Here is a 17,274-nt window from a genome sequence, read left to right as displayed (position 1 = left end):
AGAGCCAGTGTGGCCTGAAAGTCTAAAATACTATTTAGCCCCTTAAGAAAAAATGTGCTGACCTCTGATGGAGCAACACTTGGAATTACTAGCACAATCGTTATCTACTAGAGCTGAACACATGCATAACATATCACCCAGCAATTCCACCTGTAGGACAGAGAATGTGTATTTACACAAGAGAAATGCACACCATGCTCAAGTAAAGACATACAAGAATGTTCACAGCATCATTGCTCAAAAGAATAAAAACTGGAAACTCAACTGTCCATCCACAGAACAGATAAATAAATTCTGGTATATTCATGAACATGGAATAGCACTGGGGCACATGGGTGACTCAGTTAGGTTAAGCGTCCAACTCTTGATTTTAGCTCGGGTGGTGATCTCAGGGTTATGGGATAGAGCCCAGCATTGGGCCCATGCTGGGCATAGAACCTAAGATTTTCTCTCCCCCTCTCCCTCTGCCCTTCTGCTTCCCTCTTTCTCTACCTCTCTTAAGAAGAAAAAAAAGGAATAGTATACAAAGAAGAAAAACAAACTACTGCCATGAGCAACCACATGGATCTCATAAACATAATGTTGAAAAAAAAAAAAGTAACCAGATGTCAAGGAATATATACGGTATTAGGAATACTGTATTAGGAATATATTACTGTATAGTAAAAAATAGGCAAAAACCAATCTCGAGGGGTGCCTGAGTGGCTCGGTGGGTTAAAGCCTCTGCTTTCAGCTCAGGTCATGATCCCAGGGTCCTGGGATCGAGCCCCACATCGGGCTCTCTGCTCAGCAGGGAGCCTGCTTCCCCCTCTCTGCCTACTTGTGATCTCTGTCAAATAAATAAATAAAAAATCTTAAAAACAACAACAACAAAACAATCTCAAGTGTCAGAAGAGTGTTTACTTCTGGGGGAAAAAGAGAGAACAGCGATGAGAAGGGGTTGCGGCAGAGTGCCTGGGTGGCTCAGTCTTTAAGCACCTGCCTTTGGCTCAGGTCATGATCCCAGGGTCCTGAGATCAAGTCCTGCATCAGGCTCCCTGCTTGGCAGGAAGCCTGCCTCTCCCTCTCCCACTCCCCCTGCTTGTGTTTCCTCTCTCACTGTGTCTCTGTCAAATAAATAAATAAAATCTTTAAAAAGGGGGGGGCAAGCATGCTGCTAGGGGCACTTGGGTGGCTCAGTTTGTTGGGCATCTGACTCCGGATTTTGGCTTGGGTCATAATATCAGGGTTGTAGGATCAAGCTCCACACTGGGCTTGCGCTCGTCTGCTCTCTCCCTCTCCCTCTGCCCCTCCCCACCTGTGTGCTCTCTAATTTTAAAAAAAAAAAAAAAAGAAGCGGTGTCACAGAGATGGTGGCAGTAATTGATCTGATAGTGGTTACACAAATGTGTTCGCTTTATGAAACTCTTGCTGCTTAGCTGGTTCTTTACTAAAGTTATCTTCCTGAGCACTGACAAGTTGGGGTGGCACTAGCAAACCCTCCCACAGATACTTATGTGCAAGAACTACCCACCTGTGGTTGCCAGAAGCTGAGGGGAATGGGACAGGGGGAGTTATTGTTTAATGGGCAGAGGTTCAGATCTGCAAGATAAAAAAGTTCTGGAGATGGACAGTGGTGATGGTTGCACAACAATGTAAGCACATTTAATGACAATGAATTGTATATCAACAAGTAGTTAAGAAACAAAAACTGCCCAGGACAGTCTGCTCTGAGGCCAAAGCTCTTGCAAGGCAGCTAGGATGTGATGAGCAAAAATGCCTAGAGGTAGTATTTCCATGCCCAGCTCATAGTGACACATCATGCATAGCCCTACCACCTCTGTGGTAGGAAAACTGGCAGGTGTGGGCCCTGCTGAGTTGTTCAGTAGAAACAAGGTCTCCAGTGGCTAAGTTACTCCGTGACAAAAGGACTCTTCCTCCAAGAGTACCTAGTGACCTACATATAAGTAGCATTCTCCCCTTTCTCTCTTCAACTAGAGTTACACTTCCAAGGCCAAAGCAAGGCTCCTCTCCAATGTAGCAGAAAAGGCTGGTTTCTTACCCAGAATGCCTGAATTAACAAAATGTACCAAGCTGAAATACTCAAGGAGATCATTCTGGATGGGGGTCCCAGAGATAAGCACCCGCCGGCTGGTGTTCAAGCTGTCCAATGCCTGGTATGTCTGATTCTCAGAGTTCTTAAGTCTGTGTCCCTGCAAGGAAATTAATTCTCACTTAGGCCTAGGCGTGATGTGGCATCCTTAATGATAGCAAAGTCTTGTGTAGACAGGAAAAGAGGAATCATAAACATTACAGGTCCTGGGCCTTGGGAACCGAGCAAGGCACAGCAAGAGGGAGAATTGACCTGCTTGTTAGGGAAAATAGATCTTCAGTTTCCAGACCATCAGTGCTACATTCATAAAGCAAGGATTCCCTGGATTCTGTTACCTCCCCTCCTTTTCCCTGCCCCAAACTTCAGAGCCTTAGCAGTCTGCTTACCCTCTTCAGAGACATTCAACCTTGTTCTAGACCCTTGTTTTCAGGGAATCCTCCCTCCCCATCAGCCCAACCAGCCCAGACCCTACTGAGCCAGATGCCTTCTGGATTGGTGTAGAGGCCATGTCTAGGCTGTCAGAGCTAAAGGAACTTAGCCCAGCCTCCTCCTTCCCTCACCCTGCAGAATCCGCAGTTCATATACCTGAAGAGCCTCTCTTTGCCTCCTTTTGCATCTGTTCCCCAATCCCTATTCTCCCTGTCACTCACCACTCCATACACACCACTGTTACTTCTCTCTTTTTTAAGGCTTTTTCGAAGTTGTAAAGGACCCTATGGTCCTCCCTCTTTCCCCAAGAACCACATGGGCAAGATCAGGCCTGTGCCTCTTCTACCCGAAGTCCCCGTTTTAGTCCATACTGGGCAAGGCACTCAAAATGAAAACACCTGTGAAAGAATGAACAAACAAGTCAGCATGCTCCCCCTCTGGTCAGCCTTGTGCTGTGCTATGCAATCAGATACAGAACCTCCACTGACCCTCCTGCCTCCAGAAACAAGTCCAAGCTCATTAGTTTAGCACTTCTCAATAAGGCCCTAGGTAACTTCTCTTGACAAGTCTCCACAGCTTGTCTTAGTCTAAGAAGTTATAACTCCTTCCCATTCCTAACGCTGGATTTCCTTAGGCCTCTCTGCCCATGTCATTCCTCTGCCCATAATTCTCTCCCACAGGCAAATTCCTCAGATGTCACCTCCCATGCAAAGCCTTCCTCAGTGACCCCAGGCTGTCAGCCTCTCCCACTTCCACACTCCTGTGGCACCCTGTAACATAATAGCTGTTTACTGAATCTTTTCAAAGTGCCAGGCACTGTACTAATAAGAAGCACTTCTCTATAGTCTCTTCTGTAATCCAGAGAGCAATCAACTAAGTGGGAATTTTAGAGAAAATGAAGTTTGGAGAGGTGAACAGTTATCCTAAATCACACTAGTAGAAAGTAGCAGAACTAGAATTTTTTTTTAAATATTTTATTTTTTTATTTGACAGAGAGATAGAAAGAGAGAGAGAGCACAAGTAGGCAGAGCAGCAGGCTGAGGGAGAGGGAAAAGCAGGCTCTCCACTAAGCAGGGAGCCTGATGTGGGACTCCATCCCAGGACCCTGGGATCATGACCCGAGCTGAAAGCAGCTGCCTAACTGAATGAGCCACACAGGTGCCCCCAGAACTAGGATTTGATCTCAGGTCTATGTGCTTCCAAAGTCTGGGCACTGTACTACCCTGCAGCTCATGTATCGCTATATATACTAGAATACTTATCACATTCTACTATACTTAATCTCCTCAGCTAGACAGGAACTTCTTAAGGCAGAGACCATGTCAGACTTGCCTTTATATAACTTGGTGCAGAGGACAGAGCCCCACACAAAGAACTACTCAGTAAATGTTGGATGAATGAAATGAACGAATAACCACCATTGCTATTAAAGAATTATTAGACCTAGAATTTTCAACTTTAAAAATGACTGGATGTTGTATACCTAAAACGAATACCATGTTATATGTCAATTACATCTTAATTTAAAAATAATTTTTAAAACATCCAAAACAAATAAAACGATTAAAAAAATGACTAGAGGCTCCAAGGTCCAACCCTGAAACAGAGAAGGCTGTGACTCTGGAGCCCACGAGGGAAATGAAACTTTTGAGGAAATTACCTAAAAGACCCTGCGGAAATAGGTGTCAACAATTGGGTCCCTCTCAACTGAAGCTCCCTGAGGACAGGCATCATGGGACCCCCAGGACCTGACACATAACTGGCACTTAATAAATAATCTAATAAATGAGCTGAGTTAACACAATATTCCTGTGGGTCTCTGTGGAAGGGAAAGTCAATCCCAGCTCCCTGTAGGAATACCCGGTCTCCAGACCCATCTCCTCCCACCATCATCCAGACTTAAAACCCAAACTCTCTGGGGTGCCTGGCTGGTTCAGTCAGAAGAGTATGTTACTCTTGATCTCAGGGTAATGAGTTTGAGCCCCAGATGGGTGTAGAGATAGTTTAAAAATAAAATCTATTACCTTTCTTTTTTTTCAAGTAGGCTCCGTACTCAGTGCAGAGCCCAAAATCATGACCCTGAGATCAAGACCTGAGCTGAGATCAAGAGTCAGATACTCAACTGACTGAGTCACCCAGGTACCTTAAAAATAAATTTTTTTTTTTTTGTAATTTTTTTAGGAGCGCCTGGGTGGCTCAGTGGGGTTAAAGCCTCTGCCTTCAGCTCGGGTCATGATCCCAGGGTTGTGGGATCGAGCCCCGCATCGGGATCTCTGCTCAGCAGGGACCCTGCTTCCTCTTCTCTCTCTCTTTGTCTGCCTCTCTGCCTACTTATGATCTGTCAAATAAATAAAATCTTTTAAAAAAAAATTTTTTTTAAAGATTTTATTTATTTATTAGACAGAGAGAGAGGGAACACAAGCAAGGGGAGAGGCTGAGGGAGAGGCTCCCTGCTTGATGGGAAGCAGGGAGCCTGACAAGGAGTTTGATCCCAGGACATGGGATCATTACCTAAGCCAAAGGCAGATATGCTTAATGACTTTTTTTTTAATTAAAGATTTTACTTATTTATTTAACAGAGATAGAGAGAGACAGTGAGAGAGGGAATACAAGCAGGAGGAGTGGGAAAAGGAGAATCAGGCTCCCTGCAAATCAGGGAGCCCTACGCAGGGCTCAATCCCAGGTCCCCGGGATCATGACCAGCACCAAAGGCAGATGCCCAATGACTGAACCACCGAGGCACCCCCAAAATAAAATCTTTTAAAAAAATGAAAATAAGTGGCACCTGGGTGGCTCAGTTGTTACATGTCTGCCTTCAACTCAGGTCATGATCCCAGGATCCTGCGATCGAGCCCCACGTCGGGCTCCTTGCTCAGCAGGAAGCCTGCTTCTCTCTCTCCCAGTACCCCCTACTTGTATTCCCTCTCTCGCTGTGTCTCTATCAAATAAATATAAAATATTTTTAAAAAATAAAATAAAGGGATGCCTGGGTGGCTCAGTCATTAAGCGTCTGCCTTTGGCTCAGGTCATGATCCCAGGTTCCCGGGATCGAGTCCCACATCAGGCTCCTTGCTCCACAGGGAGCCTGCTTCTCCATCTACCTACTGTTCTCCTTGCTTGTGCTTGCTCTCTTGCTCTCTCTCTCTCTCTCTGACAAAGAAATAAATAAAATATTTAAAAATAAAATAAAATAGGGGCGCCTGGGTGGCTTGATAGGTTAGGCTCAGGTCATGATCTCAGGATCCTGGGATCGAGTCCTGAGTTGGGCTCTCTGCTTAGCAGGAAGCCTGCTTCCCTGTCTCTCTCTGCCTGCTGCACTGCCTACTTATGATCTCTGTCAAATACATAAATAAAATCTTTAAAACAATAAAACAATAAATAAATAAATAAAAATAAAAATAACAGCCAAACTCTGGCAACTCAGCAAATCAAATGTTTGGCCAGATGAAAGGCTATCAGAGCTCTTATTAATAAACTGCCGCTGAATTTCTGTTCTGGCAGAGTTCTCCACTTATCCTTTTTAAAAATAAAAAATGATACCACGATTAAATGCCACTTTTCTCTCTGAAACATGAGCTCTGAGTAGCATTCTTGTTTTTTATGCATCTTCCCAGCCTGTTTCTTCTGACTTGCTGTGTGTTCTAGATCTTATAAAGGAACATATATGGGTTTGGATAAGGCACACAGGGCCACTCCTCCCATACCTGAGCCACGCTTCCTACACCAAGTTTTGGGTTATATCCAAGACCATAAGGGATAAGAGCCAGGTCTTAAAATCTCAGGCCTGGATTCAAGTCCCAGCTCACTAGGTCCCGGCAGGGAGCAACTCGGCAAGTCATCACACTTCTTCTAACCTCTAAAACTGAGATCAGGTGACCACAATGTCAATCCCTCGCCTCTTCATATACTTTACAAAATACTTTCGTAGATCTTCTCTCTTGATCTGGATCGTGTCCCTTTCGGGTAGACCTGTGCCATCCACTCACTAGAGAAGTAACTGAGTTTCTGAGCAGTCTCACCTGCACAGTATGTTTCCAAGTGGCAGAGCCAAGGCTGACCCCAAGTCTTCTACTTTGCCCTAACTCACATTACTGTAAGGATCAAAGATTTTGTACACAGAGTTACTATGCAGCACTTCTGTGTGCCACGAAGATGCATCAGCTAGGGGGCGCCTGGGTGGCTCAGTGGGTTAAACCTCTGCCTTCAGCTCAGGTCATGATCCCAGGGTCCTAGGATAGAGCCCCGCATCGCATCAGACTCTCTATTCATCAGGGAGCCTGCTTCCACCCTCTCTCTGCCTGCCTCTCTGCCTACTTGTGATCTCTGTCAGTCAAATAAATAAAATCTTTAAAAAAAAAAAAAAAAAAATGAAGCATCAGCTCGGAAGGAGCACAGTGGGTGCTGGGAGCATGAAAGTCTGGGGCGGCATCTTCTCTTTCCAGGGTCTGAACAGGACAGACTGACAAACTCCTCCTACAATAGGCTGACTATCTTTCAGGACTGGCTTCCTCATATCTCTGACAATTGACAAATTGCTGACAAAAAAAAGGTAGAGGAGTAAAAAGGAGGGCCAGGATGCTGCAGTGTGGCCCAAGAAGCAGCCTGCCCTTGCCTGCAGAGTTAGTTCAGAAAACAGGACGGAATGAAAAAGGAAAGAAACAGTACAGAGCAGAAGAAAATCTAGATGGGCCAGGGCCCTGAGCTTTTTGGGTTATCACACATATAACCCACCTCAACCTGCTAAATCCTTTACTCCTACCAGAAGGAACAGCCCATCAAAGTGTCACAGGTTGGGGGCATCTGGGTGGCTCAGTGGGTTAAAGCCTCTGTCTTCGGCTCAGGTCAGGATCCCAGGGTCCTGGGATCGAGCCCCACATTAGGTTCTCTGCTCCGCAGGGAACCTGCTTCTCCTCTCTCTCCCCGCCTGCCTCTCTGCCTACTTATGATCTCTGTCAAATAAATAAAATCTTTAAAAAGAAAAAAAAAAAGTGTCACAGGTTGGTACCCATGCCTGACAATGATGGACTCTTTATTAAGGACAAAAGCCCAACTGGGAAAGAAATCAAAACTAGCAAGGATGGCATTCCAAAAGTAACCCTTTCTTCTCTACAACCTCCCAAGAGTCCCTCAGATAACTGAGCTAATCTGTAGTTCCCATAGCACAGTCAAGCTTGCCAATCAGTTGACAAATGGGACCAAGTCTTTCAGCCATCTCTGCACTAAAGCCCCAGGGGTGTGCAAAGTGGCCTTCACTCTTCCCAAGAGGTGCAAACAATGGTAGCAGCCTCAGAGTAGCAAAGCACCCTGAAAACCCGGAAAATTCTTTATACCAGGAAGTTCCCAGCCACCCTCATTCCTTTCTAGGTAGTAGCATCTCTACCACCACTCATGCATAGTAGTGGAAAAGGCTAACAGTAACCATTACCCCATTTCCCTTTGTCCCAGAGAGTCAACACAGACTACTCTAAGGTGTATGGACTGTCCACATTGGGCTTTCCTACCTCTGTGTTTCTGTTCACTTGCATCCCCCCACACTACAACAAAAGAAGTCTTATGATAATTACCAGTCTAATGACATACTAGGCACTGTGATAAAAGCTTTCCTTCCTTCACCTCATTTACTCCTCACAATAATCCCATGAAACAAGTATGATTAACCCCCTTTCCTGACTCAGAAACAGAGGATCAGGTGGTTAAATAACTTGTCCAAGATCATTTTACTGGTAAGTATAAAAGCCAGAATTTGAATAAAAGTCTCTGACTCCAGAACCTATTCTGCTAAACACCGTACTGTGTCTCCCCAGCCATCCAAATCCCTCTCGTCCTTCAAAGTCTTTCCTTGGTCTAAGAATATTATCTGGAAGGCAGCCCACAGTACCTCACCCTCCTTGCAGGTCTAAGCACTGCTTAATCCCTATTGGCAGGTTGGTGTCAAAGGCTCTCCCTCTCACTTGCATCCTCTAAGGCAACAAGTTCTGTCCTTAATATTCCCCAGTGACTAGGGCACCTGGGTGGCTCAGTCAGTTGGGTGTCTTCCCTTCCCGCCCCCTGACTCATCTCATTAATGCGGTCTTTCTCTCTTAAATGAATAAATAAAATCTCAAAAAAAAAAAAAAAAATCCCCAGTGACTGACACAGCCCTTGGCTGGCAGTTCTTAGTGAGGAGATTTCAATACTTTCTTCTATCACCCAGACTGCTGAGAGTCAAGTACCTCATCACATATGACCAGTCCAACACTCCCTTTCTGGAGGACTCCAACATGAAGACGGAACGTCTCGTAGGAAATGATGAGAATGGGAGAAGGCACTCGGGCTCCACGCTGGTTCATGAATACTTCTACAGCAGGAAACACGTCAAGGGAAAAAATCTTAGACTATCTTAAAGAAAAAAAAATTTGACAGTTCTTTAATGTAGCCCGGAAAGTGCTACTTCCACTATTTTACATGGGAATTCTCTTCCACCCCCTCATTACACTCAGCCTGCTGGCCATCAGGGCGCACACGCACGAGAAAGGAACAAGTTGAATGAAGAGCATCGCCAACTGTTAAGGCTCCATACCCAGCTTTTGGTCTATCTCTTCCTTAGAGCCTCCGTCAATGGCCAGAGGTTGGATCCTCCCTCCAAGCCATTTTCCAACTTCATTGTACCAGTTCTTCACTAGGCTGGAGGGTGACACCACCACTGCCTTGTCAATTTCTGGTTTGCACTCTGGACTCTGGCGCAAAAGCGTCCACATCAGTGTGATGCACTGCAGCGTCTTGCCCAGGCCCATCTCGTCAGCCATGATGCAGCCGTGGCTGCCGGGGATGCGCCGACTGGTGACACACTCCCACAGGAACTTCACTCCCTGGGGAATAACAGCACTCAGACCACTTTGGCATTCACACTGCTGCTGCCCCAGGGTGGCAGCCTCCAAGCCCATATGTCTTGCCCCCCAGCTCCCTTTACCTCTCTCTGATGAGGCCGCAAGACCTTACTGAGGAGAGGATCAACAACCACATGGACAGGGAGTTTTTCCCTGAGGAAACACAGCAAAGAAAACATAGAGCTCAGACAAGTGCAAGGGTATGCCCCCAGGAAGTTGTGTCCTGCTGACCCAGAAGCCACAGAGGCAGCTGCCTGGGAGGGCCTTTGTGGCCTGATAATCAAACCACAGCCCATTTTGCTCCACAAGTTAGAAAGTGAGGAGAGGGTTCCCTATGTCATCAATTCCTTCTGCTCCCCTGAACAAGCCTGGCAGGAAGGGTGAGGAACCTCCATCAACTAGACATGTCCACAAGCTCTTCCCCATACTCTCTCCTTCTCTACCTACCCACTCTCTGGATGGTGGAGCAGCAGTCATGCCCACACTCTGAAAACATGCCAGTTCCAAAGGAAAAAAATCACACCAAAATGCCCTCTGCCCTTCCAGGTATGTGCACTTAACAGACCTACTCAAGAAATATCAATATACATACTTGTCAAGCTTCAGCTGGTCATGGGCACTCAGTGGGGGAGGCTCATACAAAACCAAGGCACCTTCTTCCAAGGGGTCATGGAGGGCCCGGCGGACCCCAGCCCTTTTGAGGCCCAATGCCCGAAAGCCCAGAGGACCTAGAAACCAACAATCTGTCATCAAAGTATCTATATCAAAGAGATCAGCAGGCCCAGCTCAAAGGCCTATCTTTCACATAACCTTTCCCAAGCTTGCATATGACCTTCTCTCTTCCAGAACCTTTCCAAACCCAGCTGCATACTTCTATCTGACCATTATTCCAGTCTGCCTTAGATCAGGGTTCTTCCCATTTGACCTCTCCCATTTAACTATAAACTTCTGGAGGGCTAGGTCATGTTCATCTCAAGTCAATCCTAGAAAGGTCTAGAACCCAAAGGGGCCCTTCAAGACACAGAGCTCTTGAGAGATGGTCTCCTCCCTCCCCTGCCCCAGTTTTAGCACAATGTTATATCCTACGCAGAGCCCAGACTTCATGCAGTCTGAGTGAATTCAGTAGCATCTCATTTCTAAGGTTGACTGTCGGAGGCCATCAGCCACCTGGGTCCACCAGGAGCTGCCCAAGCACTGGCATATCTCCCACAAGGTGAGGGGCCATTAGTCATGGCAGGCCTTGCTGAAGCTATCAAACACAGCCTTCATGCAGGCCCCTAAGAGTGTCACCACCACCACCGGCCTGGCATCTTCAATTCCAAGGTAAGCATGTATTAACAAAAGCAGAGGTATTAAATTATTCAGATACATTCATACATGACTGATTAAAAAAAACAGGAACGTCTCCATTTTTACCTTGATAATTTGGAATGGGGATTTTAAAAGGCTTTGACAAAATGCTTCGAATAAAGGCTTCCTGAAAAGAAAGAGAAGAAACAGGGATTCAGGACTGATTAAAGATGTTATGGGATAATATTTTTTACAAATGCAGTCTAAAATGCCTATTTAGGGGCACCTGGGTGGCTTAGTCGGTTGAGCATCTGACTCTTGGCTTTGGTCAGTCTTGATCTGAGGGTCGTGGATTGAGTCCCACACATCGGGGTCCATATTCAGTGGAGAATCTGCTCCAGATTCTCTCCCTCTCCCCCCACCACTCACACATGCTTTCTTGCTTTCTAAAATAAATAAATCTTTTTTTTTTCACTAGTAGTAACAGTATTAGTAAATAATATTAACAGCAATAAAAATGCCAACAGGAACGATGACTAACAGTGCACACCAGATGCAGAGCTAAGCACTCAAGATGCCTGCACTCAGGCTGCCATTGAATCCTCACCACCAGCAGTCTGAGGTCCTGGTATCCCCATTTTCCAGATGGGCATATTGACACTGAGTGGTTAAGTCACTTTCCCAAGTCACAGGACCATCATGACAGGTGCAGGACTTCCCTCATTCCAAGACCCCCTACTTGTAACCAGTGGGCAGTGCGGCCTCCTAATACAATCAGTTTGACGATAGCCATATGGATTAGCCCAGAGTCAGCAGCTTCACATCAGAAGGTGTGAGAGAGGGAACAACATGAGAAAGAGGACATGAGCGGGCAAACAAATCACCAAAATAAATAAGTGGGACAAGGGTGACAAGAAACAAACATACATAGCTCCTAGAGAAGGGTGGCCTTGGTGCCTCCACCTCAGAGCCTACAGGAAGCCTGTGCCAACACCTCAGCCTGGAACCAGCACTGGGGAGTGGGGCTGGGCCAGAAGAGCAGCCAGAGGGGGTTCACAGCGCCAGCTTCAGGGTAAACTCTGACAACTCCCAACACTCCCAACAAAGTCCTGGTCTTCAGGTCTATATATCCCTGAGCTCTCTGGGGAATTACAATGGCCTATGAACAAAACAGGAGCTGAAGCCTGAGAAAATAAGAACAGAAACCCTAAAGGTAGTTTTAATGGGAATACATCAGTGGAAAAAGAAATAATGAAAAATACTCCCCTCGAGCAAAAAGGCACTTTATGAGGGAAAAAAGCAAACCTGTCTTGCCCTGAAATTTTAACTTTTATTCTGACCCATTTCTATAAAGATTATAAATTTCTAGAAACTCAGTGTACTTTAAATAGGAAAAACATAATGAATATATTTAACAATCCACTGGAAGGTAGGAAAAAAAAATGTGGAGAACTGAACTTCAACCCACTAAACCACTTGATGGGGGGATTTGGAAAAAGGCCCAAATTCTTTATTTGCATGTTTTTTTACAGCTGAATAAAATCTTGTACTATTTTTAATTATCATGATTATAATTATCAATAGCAATGATAAAGGAAAAACTTGTATATGAACAATGGTAACACAAAGGCATCCTTAAGTCAAAAGAGAAGAAAAGGATGGGGTGCGTGGGTGGCTGCTAGGTGAACATCTGACTCCTGATTCAAGCCCCCAGCACCGTATTGGGCTCCATACTTAACAGAGAGTCTGCTTCTCTCCCTCTGTCCTCCCCCAGCTCTCACAGGCAGGCACTCTCCCTCTCATAAATAAATAAATGAGAGAGAGGGAAAGGAAGGAGATGGATTCTAATTTCCTTTCTAATTTGGCTTCAATTCTAAACCTGAAATATTATTTTCAGGTGTTTTTTGTTTTGTTTTGTTTTGTTTTGTTTTAAGTAATCTCTACACCCAACATGGGCTTGAACCTATAACCCCGAGATCAAGATTCTTATGCTCTACTGAGCCAGCCAGCTGCCCCCCAAAACTAAAATATTACTTTCAAAATTGTCAATACATAAGGCTAGATTTGAGGTTCTGAGTAGCCAAGAATTTATGTCCAGATTTAAAAAGCAAGACTTTGAACTGCAAGCTTGTGTAACCAGTGTGGGAGAATGTGAGCATCCCTGGCCAAAAGCATGAGGACACAGCCTATGAGACATGCAGTGACAGTCTCTGGGAATCTGGTCTCATAAAACTGGCAGAGGCAGGGGAGAGAGCATGCGCTCGCTTTATTTTGTTACTGCAAATTCATACCATCCCTTCCTTCTGGTAGAAGGTCAGAGCATCCTTCCTCCCCACCAAGGTCAAAGGTTCCCTCTTCCAGAGATTCACTCTATCAGTTCTGCCTCCTCCAGAGATTCACTCTATCAGTCCTGCCTGAACTCTCCTACATCTCAACCTTTCCCTCTCCACTAGCTCTCTCTCACCAGCATTTAAAACATAACTATTTTAAAAACAAAAATTCCTTTGGGGCACCTGGGTAGCTCAGTGAGTTAAGTGTCTGACTCTTGATTTCAGTTCAGATCATGACTCTCAGGGTCCTGGGATCAAGCGCTATGTGTGTGTATCGGGGGCTGGGATGGGGGGGGGGTCCTATGCTCAGCGGAGAGTCTGCTTGAGATTCTCTCTCCCTCTCTACCCTCCACCCCATGCACACTCTCTAAAATAAATTAAAAAAAAAAAATTCCTTTGACCTCTTATGTCCTCCCCTTCAAACTTCTAGAGTGTCTGTCTCCCCTTTCTAATCTTCCACTCCTCTGAAAGGACTCTAGCCAAAATCACCAATGGCCTACATGACCTTAATTCCAGTGGACCTGTTTCTATCCTTATCTGGCTAGACAGAGCTGGCCACTCTTTCCTCTCAAATATTCTCTGCCTTCGACTACCATGACGCCACTTTCCAACTATTCCGCCTCTTTAGAACCTCATGCTCAGTCCTCTGAGGAGCTCTTCTTTCTCTGCTTACCTACCTTAAAGGTAAGTGTACCTCAGGGCTCAGGGCTGCACCTCAGTTCCTCTGACTGCGCTCACTGACACTCCAATACACTTTGGAGGGGTCAAATATCATCGCTATGCTAAGGAGCCCAAATATATTTCCAGACCCTACTTCCCTCCTAGGCTCCACACCTACCGTATTTGCAACCATCCCCAAGCCCAGTCCTACAGGACTGCAGACTCATCACCCTTAAGGCTAAGTGCTCTCATCCCCAGGGCTGCGTATATGATTTTGATGGGCCTGAGACACTTTTGTCTTTAGGGTCCCCTCTATCTAGATCACTGCCCACTCTCTCCACCTGGCTGAATCCCCCTATCCTTGAGGACTCAACCTAATTGGCATGTTCACCAACCTCCAGACTGTTAGACCCCCTTTTGTATACTCGCACTGCACTTACAATTATGACATAACTTACATAGGACATCTTGAACGAATACTAAAGAGTCCCATAGAATCACACACTTTTTTTTTTTTTTTTAGATTTATTTATTTATTTGTGAGAGAGAGAACCCAAGCATGGGGAGAGGCAGAGGGACAGGGAGAAGCAGGCTCTCTGCTAAGCACAGAGCCTGATACGGGGCTCGATCCCAGGACCCTCGGATCGTGACCTGAGCCAAAGGCAGACACTTAACAACTAAGCCTCCCAGGTGCCCTTACACGCTTTTTTAAAAAAGATTTATTTGAGGAGCCCCTGAGTGGCTCAGTGGGTTAAAGCCTCTGCCTTCGGCTCAGGTCATGATCCCAGGGTGCTGGGATTGAGTCCCACATCAGGCTCTCTGCTCGGTGGGGAGCCTGCTTCCCCTCTCTCTCTCTGCCTGCCTCTCTGCCTACTTGTGATCTCTGTCTGTCAAATAAATAAATAAATCTTTTTAAAAAAATTATTTGAGAGCTAGAGCATGTGTGCAGGGGGAGGGGCAGACAGAGAATGAATCTCAAACAGACTCTTCGTTGAGCTCAGAGATTGATCTCACTACCCTTAGATCATGACCTGAGCCTAAACCAAGAGTTAGACACTTAACAGACTAGCCACCCAGGTGTCCATTTTTTAAGGCTCAGTAAACAACTAAACAGTGTATTAGTGAATTATGTATATATAGTTCAACTATCACAAAAGGGATGATAAAGATGATTCAGGACAGTGGTTACCTGTCAAGATGGGAAAAGGGATTATAACTTTGGTGATGTTCTAGTGCAGGATGGTGGGTTCATGGGTGTTTATTCTGTGTTTTCTATCTCATATGTTATATACATATTCCTTTGTATTTATCAAGTATTATGTAAAAATGTTTTTAAATGTTTGGTAAGGGCCACTTGCCTGCCTCAGTGGGTTTAGCATCTGCCTTCAGAACAGGTCATGATCCTGGGTTCTGGGATCAAGCCCCACACTGGGCTCCCTGCTTAGCAGGAAGCCTGCTTCTCCTTCTCCCTGCAAACTCCCCCTGCTTATGTGTGCACTCTCTTGCACACTGCTGAATAAACAAATCTTAAAAAAAAAATTACAGGGGCGCCTGTGTGCCTCAGTGGGTTAAGCTTCTGCCTTCGGCTCAGGTCATGATCTCAGGGTCCTGGGATTGAGCCCCACATCAAGCTTTCTGCTCAGTGAGGAGCCTGTTTCCCCCCCTCTCTGCCTGCCTCTCTGCCTACTTGTGAGCTCTCTCTCTCTCCCTGTTAAATAAATAAATAAAAATCTTTAAAAATAAATAAATAGGGGCACCTGGGTGGTTCAGTGGGTTAAAGCCTCTGCCTTCAGCTCAGGTCATGATCTCAGGGTCCTGGGATGGAGCCCCACATTGGGCTCTCTGCTCAGCAAGGAACCTGCTTCCTCCTCTCTCTCTGCCTGCCTCTCTACCTGCTTGTGATCTCTGTCTGTCAAATAAATAAAATATTTTTAAAAAGATAAATAGAAATGAAAATAATAATAAAAAAGTACATTTTAGGGGCACCTGGGTGGCTCAGTGGGTTAAAGCCTCTGCCTTCGGCTCAGGTCATGATCTCAGGGTCCTGGGATAGAGCCCTGAGTCAGGCTCTCTGCTCAGCAAGGAGCCTGCTTCCCTCTCTCTCTCTCTGACTGCTTCTCTGCCTACTTGGGATCTCTGTCAAGTAAACAAAATCTTTAAAAAAAGTATATTTTAAATAAGCAAATAAATAAATAAACAAAATGTTTGCTGAATGCACATATAACTAATGCCCATTACATATTCCTTTCACCTTATTGCCATTTTTCCTTCAAAATGTCCCTGTAAAGTAAAAACAAGACTCCTGTGTCTCCCTGACTCCGCCATGGTACTTGACACCAGATGTATGGCGTTTCCGCACACAAGCAATTATTAAGCACCACCTGCGTATCCTACAACTTAATTCTAACATTACTTACCTGAAGATAGCATCAAATGCCACAGGTTAGGGGCTCAGTCACATGGGACTGCCTCCCCCCACCACTTCAGATGTCAATCCCAAATCCACGTTACTCCCTGTGCTTGGGACCAACAGTCTATAAATTGGAGGGTCCCAACCCCCTCCTGGGATTCAATTAATTTTCTAGAGCAGCTCCACAGAACTCAGGAAAGGTTTACTTACTGGATTACCAATTTATCACAAAGGCTTTATACTAAAGGATATGTAGAGCCAGATGAAGAAATACATAGAGTGAGGTCTAGAAGAGTCCTGAGCACAGGAGAGTCTGTCCCTGTGGAGTTTGGGGTATGCCTCTTCCTCGTGGGTGAATTCTTGTTCACCAGCTCAAAAGCTCTCCGAACCCTGACCTTTTGGAGTTTTATGGAGGCTTCAATACATAGGCACAATTGATTAAACACTGGCCCCCGGTATGTTGGTTCCCCAGGCAACCAGCCACCAAGGTTAGTTGCTTTACAAATGAATCTCATTAACATAAACTCAGGTGTGGTTAAAAGGGTTTTGTTTTTTGTTTTTTTTTTTCATAAATAGTAAAAGACACCTTTACTGCTTTATCACTTAAGAAGTTCCAAAGGTTGGGCACCTGGGTAGCTCAGTCAGTTAAGTGGTCTGTCTTACGCTCAGGTCGTGATCCAGCTTTAAAAAGCAAGACTTTGAACTGCAAGCTTGCGCAACTGGTGTAGGACAATGTGAGCATCCCTGGCCAAAAACATGAGGACGCAGCCTATAAGACTTGCCTCCAGGAATCTGGTCTGATAAAACTGGCAGAGGCAGGGGAGAGAGCATGCTCTCACTTTATTTAGTTACTGCAAATTCATACCATCCCTTCCTTCTGACAGAAGAGGGAGAGCATCCCTCCTCCCCACCAAGGTGAAAGCTTCCAGATATTCACTATCAGTAAATTCTTAGGAGCGCTTGGGTGGCTCAGTTAAGCATCTGCCTTCAGCTCAGGTCATTCCAGGGTCCTGGGATAGAGCTCTGCATTGCCCTGCATGGGGCTCCCTGCTCAGCAGGGAGCCTGCTTCTCTCTACCCCTCCCCCTAGCTCATTTGCGCACAGAGGCTCTCACTCTCAAATAAAATCTTTTAAAAACACACACAGAAAGAAAGAAAGAAAGAAAGAAAGAAAGAAAGAAAGAAAGAAAGAAAGAAA

At 45.5% G+C, this 17,274-nt stretch overlaps 1 protein-coding gene across 1 annotated transcript in view; it reads right to left on the bottom strand.

The window, feature by feature from the left end:
* Positions 1 to 17,274, bottom strand: part of RAD54L (RAD54 like) — a 28,892-nt gene that overhangs the window by 8,517 nt on the left and 3,101 nt on the right. The window contains exons 4-9 of the mRNA XM_059374611.1: positions 10,804 to 10,864; positions 9,980 to 10,115; positions 9,471 to 9,540; positions 9,081 to 9,369; positions 8,734 to 8,858; positions 2,042 to 2,192 (exon numbers count right to left, since the gene is read on the bottom strand). Of these exons, the coding sequence (XP_059230594.1) occupies positions 2,042 to 2,192; positions 8,734 to 8,858; positions 9,081 to 9,369; positions 9,471 to 9,540; positions 9,980 to 10,115; positions 10,804 to 10,864 (832 nt within the window). The remainder of the gene's footprint in view (positions 1 to 2,041; positions 2,193 to 8,733; positions 8,859 to 9,080; positions 9,370 to 9,470; positions 9,541 to 9,979; positions 10,116 to 10,803; positions 10,865 to 17,274) is intronic.

Source organism: Mustela nigripes, chromosome 14, assembly GCF_022355385.1.
Source record: "Mustela nigripes isolate SB6536 chromosome 14, MUSNIG.SB6536, whole genome shotgun sequence".
Taxonomy (NCBI): Eukaryota; Metazoa; Chordata; class Mammalia; order Carnivora; family Mustelidae; genus Mustela; species Mustela nigripes.
This window is presented reverse-complemented; position numbering and strand designations above follow the sequence as displayed.